This window comes from Rhincodon typus, chromosome 2 (genome assembly GCF_021869965.1).
Source record: "Rhincodon typus isolate 14 chromosome 2, sRhiTyp1.1, whole genome shotgun sequence".
NCBI classification, from domain to species: domain Eukaryota; kingdom Metazoa; phylum Chordata; class Chondrichthyes; order Orectolobiformes; family Rhincodontidae; genus Rhincodon; species Rhincodon typus.
The window spans coordinates 78,334,812-78,342,186 of NC_063333.1; the positions used below are offsets into that span (position 1 = coordinate 78,334,812).

The 7,375-nt window shown below is 40.0% G+C and overlaps 1 protein-coding gene across 1 annotated transcript in view; it reads left to right on the forward strand.

Moving 5' to 3' along the window:
- The window catches only part of LOC109913664 (protein PALS2-like), a 118,869-nt gene that overhangs the window by 16,506 nt on the left and 94,988 nt on the right, over positions 1-7,375 (forward strand). Inside the window, exon 5 of the mRNA XM_020513204.2 lies at positions 6,452-6,583. Within this exon, the coding sequence (XP_020368793.1) occupies positions 6,452-6,583 (132 nt within the window). The remainder of the gene's footprint in view (positions 1-6,451; positions 6,584-7,375) is intronic.

The window sequence follows — 7,375 nt, forward strand, 5'->3', positions numbered from 1 at the left end:
AACTGGAGGCCATCCTGTTGAGGGCCAATCCAGACCAATGGTTGCAATTTTCAGCTCGTTTGTTTTTGACCGTTTAAAAGCTGTTCCTGAAATTGTAAAACTTGAAAGCTCAGATGGTTTGTGGGATAATCCACTATATGTACTTTATAGAGGAGCGAGGTTACATTTGCAACCATTGGTCTGGATTGGCCCTCAACAGGATGGCCTCCAGTTGTTTTTATAGTTGGACTTGGCTTTAGCTTCTCAAACGTAACAAAAATGAGCCCAATCTTTATTTGCAATTTTGGGTGAAAAAGAACTGTGTGTAAAGGTTGTCTGACAACTTTTGCTTAAATTGTCGCATTGACCCCATGCCCCAAGAGCTGACTAGCCTGTTCCAACATTCTCTCTACACTTGGGCTTACTTCCTGTAGCATGGTCAACAAGGATAGCTACCAAACCTTAGAACTATTTAGTTGTTTCTAACCTGACCATCTAGCCTCTGAAACTGTTTCCCCTGGTGACTGAAGTAAATAGGTTGAATGAGTAGAAACAGATAAACAAAATAGAAAAGGACAGCCTAGAAATTCCTTGTGTAGTGTTGGGGTGGGGGTTAATAGATTTGGAGAGAAATGCATATTATTATTGTGAGAAGAGGGAAAGAGAAGCTGTAGTCCATGAGAAACATATTGGATTAAGAGTTGGATGTGGTGTTGTTATAATTCTGCCTGACTCAGTAATTTAGTCAAATGCAGTTCACTTGCTTGTGTGATATAAATCTATCTCCCTGTTCCAAAAGATGAGGCATACTTGGTTTAGATTATAAATTGAATGCTGTCCACTGGTGTTTTGTAATTTAAATGAATCAACACAAGTTATTTTATTGCAATGCCCACCTCCAATTTTTTTTTTAGGCATTCTCTGTCCGCATGAATGTATATTTTATTTCCCTTCAATCTTTTCAAAATGTACTTTGTGGAATCAGATGGCACCTATGAGCAGCAAATGATGTGATTCTGAGTTTTGAAATAACTTTCTATCAAAATCTCAAATGTGATTGTAGTTAAACCTGGGCTTCAAGATTCTTCAGAATGTATCATTGTGGTACTGATCAAATTAGTTAATTGTGTTTCTGCTATGTTTGCTGAATCACAGCCACTGATTAGATTGAGATATGATATAAAATTCAGAGGTCATGGTTAATTTGGAAGATGCTCTAACCTAGCTAGAATAGGATCATAAAATGGTTAAGTTTAGAAGGATATGCCCATGGAGCAATGAAGGCAAGATATTGCAGATCCTGGAAATCTGAAACACAGAACGCTGGAAAAACTTAGGTCCAGCAGTATCTGTGGAGAGAGAAACTTTTCGTGTTTGGTATGACACTGTTCTGAGTTTTTCCAGTGTTCTGTATTTGTTTCTCTTCAAGAGCAGCTCCAGCTGGTACCACTCACCTGCCTTTACCATCTATATTTCTCTCTCAAGTTGCTTATGCAATCAGGCAGTGTATTCTAGCAAATAGCTGCCTAAAAGAGGTTTCTTGCCATGGCGCGGTTAGCCTTTTTTGCCATTCACCTTCTATTGATATCCTCTGACCCTTGATCTTTAGTAACAGCAAGAGCTTGTCTCCAGTTATTCCATCAAACTCTTCATGTCTGAACACTTTTTTTTTATCAAATCTCCTCTTGTCATTCTCTTCTCTGAGGAAAGAAAAACTCCAATCTACCACATAATTGACCTCTCTCATCCTTGCAGCTGTTCTCAGGGAATCATTTTTACACCCTCTCTAAGGCTTTCCCATTCTTCATGAATTGTGGGGTGCAGGATCGAACGTAATGTTCTCCGTGAGTCTGAATAAGTGTATAATGGTTCAATATAATATCTGTGTTCCATGTCTTTGTTTATAAACTCTAGGATCCTGGATGTCTTCCTAACCACTTCCTTGTACATCTTTTTGTACATCTATCATCAGGTGCCTTTGTTTTGCTGAACCCCCTTTGGATCTACACCCTTGATTTTATAAGGCCTTGCCTCATTCTACCAACCCAAATATAACATTTTATGCATCTCTTCAAAATATTTAATCTGCCATCAGATTAAATGATGCCCATTCCATCAAGTTTATCATTATCCACCTCAGTTCACAAAACTTTCATGTTTTGTATCAACTGTGAGTTATGAAATTGTCCTGCTCACTGTACATTATTAATACAGATCAGGCAAAGTATGGGTCTTAGTGTTCACCCCTGAAAAACCATGCTCTGTACCTTCCTGTGGTGGAGGAAAACTGTTCAGTCATCTTTATGTTCTTGCTGCTGCTGACTCTTTTTTATTTGATGGATTTGACTAAAGCAGCAAATCTATCACATTGTACTTTATGAAATGCCTTTGAAAATCCACGTACACCACATTGACTGTATTATTCTCATCAATCCTCACTGAGCTTGTCATAAAACTGAATTAATTTAGCGAAATATGATTTACCTTTAGCAAATCAAAACTGCCTGTCCTTAATTCACTTTTTTGTCCAAATTACTTGTTCACCTTGTTCAGGATTACTATTGGTAAATCCTTGGCCACCACTGCGGTTAAAATGCCTGGCCTGTAGTTGCTAGGGTTATCTTTATAATCTTTGTTGAGCAAGGGTGTCACCAGTCCTCTGATATGATCCTTGTACATAGAATGGATTGGAGTATTGCAGGCAATGCCTCTGCAATTTTATTCCTTTCTCGTCCCTCAGTGTCTCTGAATGTATATGAGGTTAATGGTCCAGGAACATGGATTTGAATCCTGTGGTGGCAGATGATGAAATTTTAATTCGGCGAAAATCTTAAATATAAAACTAATCTAATGGCAACCATGTAACTGCTGTTAAAACCAGAAGAACTGTAGATGTTGCAAATGAGAAAAAAACAGAAATTGCTGAAAAAGCTCAGCAGATCTGGCAGCATCTGTACAAGAGAAATCAAAGTTAATATTTTGGGTCCAGTAACGCCCATCCCGCCCACCCCCAGAACTCTCCTCTTGTCCTGAGGAAGGGTTTCCAGACCCGAAACATTAACTCTGATTTCTCTTCACTCCTCTCTTCTTCCTTTCACCCCACCATCACTATCACCAAGTGGGTCTGCCAATAGTTCTGGCCACTCTTACTTTATCTGGTACTGCTGTGACTACAGAAAATCACCAGCTACTAGATTGCCTACAGCTCTCGAAGGCAGGCCTTTCTCCAGAGAAAGTGGGGTTTGGGGGTGGGAAAAGAGGTTTTACCTTCAAGCAGATAATGCTGCTTTTGGAGTTAAATCACTGCAGGGCAATTATTGGGATTGTCTGAGCCATCCTGAAAATTTAGTCCATACTGATCTCGCAAATTCTCCTGAAAATGCTTCAAAACTCATTCCTCTCTCTACCTTTTACACTATTACAAACCCAATTTATGCTGCCAGACCCACTGAGCTTTTCCAACGCGTTCTGTTTAAGTAACTACTGTTGATTTGGTACAAAAACCCTCTAATTTGCTAATGTCTTTCAGGAAATGAAATATGTTAATACTATCCTTGAACCAAGTGAGTTACTGGACCATTTCAGAGGATGTTGCTGGCTCAACTGGATAAATACTGATTTAGCCAGCAGCATACACCTCCCATGAATGAATGACAAAACTCCTAAATTGTGACTTATTAACTTTAAGTACGGTCAGCCTTTTAAAAATTCTTTTACCTGCTCAGTACAGTGAATGTTTTCACTTTCACTATGACTCTTGCGCGTGATCTTTGGTAAAATCAGATGTGAATACTCATTTAATACTTGGGTCTGCCCTCTACTTCCATGTGTAAATCTGCTTTCTTTGTCCCTATTTGGCTCCGTACCACTTTGCCATTGCTTAACTATATATACGTGTATAGAATACTTCTGGATTATTTTTGATGTTGTTTGGTGGTCTCTCTTTATATTGTCCCCTCATTTCCATTTTCTTTGTCCTTTTGAACTTTCTATATACAGCCTGCATATCATTTGTATTATCAACTGACATCTGTTATACACACCCCCTCTATCTCACTTCGTATTAATCTGCCAAACCAGAGTTCCACTTGTTCAGCCTTTCCCCAATACGAGAATGAACCTTGATTGTACGAAGTATCTTCACTTAAAGTTGTAGTTGCTTTATTTAAAACAAATTTTAGTGAAGCAGTAATTTTCATTATTTGTGTAGGGACTTTCCTTAGAGGAAAAAAAATTAAAGCATTATGCCTGTACTCTGTAAGTTTGAAATAGAGTACTTTTAAATGGCTAAATTCTCACATTTGGTAAGTGAAATCATTGTTAAAGTCTGTTTTGCTGTTATATTTTGAAACTTAACTTTCTACAAGAGGGTGCATGGTGGAAGTTCTCCTAACACTGGAGCACAGGCCTGTGCTCATCAGGCTCTGGCCCACGTGCTCGAGCTGTCTCGTTCCAGGCTGCTTGTGACCTCAGTTTTAGTATAGCCTCTTTCCAGTGTGTGGTGGGCTGCTCCTTGTGGCTGGCTTCTCTAACTGAGACCTGGGTGGATCTCCTGAATCTTTCTGGAGGCACCCTCAGCCCTATCATCTCCCCTTTCCCCTCTGTTTTTTAAAATCTCCTCCTGATGTCTTGAACCCAGTTTCTTACGTTGTAGAAGGTAACATGAACGTTGCCGCATCAGGTAAAGCACCCTGCTGGAGGCAAACTCTCTCCAAGCCCCACAACTCCCTTATTCTTCCTTTTCTCTTCTTCATTTCACCCCACCGCAACCCCCATCCCCCACTGAATGGCCTAGTTTGCCTATTTTTTGTTTTTGTGCATATTTGTTCTTCTGTATATTTTCTCATTGATTAAGGTAGCTATAGAATACATCCAGTAGTGTGGTGGTTCTTCTGTTTCTTAACCACAACCGATCAGATTGACCTTTTAAGACATCCCTTCTCTCTAGCGTTTATTCGCAATAATCAATATTGCCATTCTTCCTCTTCTTTCCCTGTGTTTCCAGTAAACTTTGCATCCATAATTATCTAATACCCAGTCCTGCTCTTTTTGAGCCAGGTCTTCGTTATTGTCATAGCATTTCATTCCCTTATGACCATCTGCATCTGCGACTTACTAACCTTACTTATCATGCTTTGTGCTTTTATGTGCATGCACTGTAAACCTACTTTAGATCTTCCTCCATTCCATCTTACTCTAGTTCTAGCTGTTACCTTCTTATTTCTTACTCTGGTGGCATCTGTACCTCCAATGCATTGTTCATCTTGTTTCTCCTTTCTGATGCTACATATTGGTTCCTAACCTCTTGGCCAAGTTGGTTTTTACACTGTCCTTAGCAAAGGCATCTACTCCGTGAGGTTCAACCCAGTTGACCTGCATAGGCACTACCTCACCCAGAAATGGTCCCAATGCCCCAGAAACCTGAAGTCTGACTGTGTTTACCAGCCCTATAATGTTGTGCTGCGTCCCCTCCTGCCTGGATTACTTACCAGTGAGTAATTGGAAGCTCTGATATCTCAAGGTTCTGCTTGCTAGTTTCTTCCCTTGCCCCTAAAGTCTACCTGCAGAATCTGAGCCCTTTCTTTGCCTACATCATTGATACCAATATGGACCACAACCTCTTTGATGTTGGCATCTACAGAAATACTTTTCTGAACTGTAGAAGCTGCTATCATCATTACTTTCCCAAACTTCCTTCTGGCCCATCTCCCTGTAGAGCTGCACCAGCTGTGGACTTAGCTGTTGCTGTGACAGCACTCCTCAGACAGGCCATCACACTCACTAGTATTCAGAGGCCAATACTGACTGGGGAGCAAGTAGTATTCTGGATTTCTGCATTACCAGCCTGGTCTTACTTGACTGCCTGGTGATTACCCATTCCTCTGTTCCTGCATGCTGTTCACTTGGGGTGACCACATAAGAATCATACTAGCCATAGCCTCATGAAGTCATTTGAGCTATTTTATAACATCAGAAAACCTTTATTACTTGGCCGTTAACTTTTCATTGTTCATTGGATGCATGTTTATGACCAGTAGCCCTTGTTTTCTGCTGTTGCTTCTTTGAGTGACCTAGGACAGTGGTTCCCAGCTTTCTTCCACTGTGACCGTGTTTTGAGACACAAAAACCAGCATGAACGCACACCACCGCCCCCCCACCAAACACATAGTGAGACTGAGGGAGTGGTTGGGAGAGATGGGAGAAAGCTAGTGGGAATCTGAGAGTACAGCTGCCTGTTGGAGCCAGAGCCACAGCCAATAGTTCTACAATCGGTCAGAGGTCCATCATTGCCAAAGTAGCCTCAGCTCAGAGCTCACACCCAGAATAATAACTCGTGACTCGCATCTGTCCTAACCTCCGCTTCAGAAATCCTGGCCTAATGTTCCATCTGGACCAGGTGATGTGTGAATTTTTGGTAATGTTAATTGTTTTTTAATATGTTTCCTTCCTAATGTGCTTCAATCTGTTCAAGGTGTTTGTGAAATGCCATTTTGACTACAATCCAGCGAACGACAGCTTAATCCCCTGCAAAGAAGCTGGATTAAAGTTTTCTAGAGGCGACATCCTGCAAATTGTAAATCAAGAGGATCTCAATTGGTGGCAGGTTGGTGCAACTTTCCTGCAATACAACTAAGTTTTTAAATTTCAATTAGCTCTAAGACGCTATGGACAAATTTGTAGCTTTTGAATAATATTTAAAATATCCGCTTAAAACAAAATGCACTGTTTTAGATGCTCAAATCCCAAGAATGGGTTTAAAAAAATCCTTAAATTATGGAGCATTGGCTGAATGGTTTTTAAGTGAGAGGAAGCAAAAGGACCATTGTTAACTCCTATAAAGTTCGCAGAAACTTTAACTGTCTTTTGGTTCTGAAATAGTTCATACTTAATGGTGGAATACTGTGTTCAGGCTTTGTAGCAGACCCTGTATTATTTCATCTTGCTGACACACTGCTGTAGAATTTCCAAACAGCTGCTGCTTGTAGTGGAACCTTCAGAATCCACCATAAAGAACATCAAACAAGATGCCAAATTTCTTGACGTTGTGGCAGTTTTTGGTTATTGTAAGATTTGGTTCTGTACTTTTAGATGTAGAGTGGGGTAATGTTTGTGATTGATTGATTGGTTTTTGTCTTGCTCAGGGGAGGTGACAAAATTTGAAGCATTTGGATACTTGCATTACAAATTTTTGAAGTATTCCATTTTCCAGGTTGAGATTTGAAGCAAAAATGTAGTATTTTTTCTCATTTGATTCTGTTTGGTTTTAAGATTTGAAAATGTTGACCAGGTCAACCTTGAAATATGATTGACTCGTGGAATAGATTACCAAATAGGAAGTAAGCAGTGTAAGTTCAGGATCATTTAAAAGAAACAGTTGTAATGACCCAAATTAACT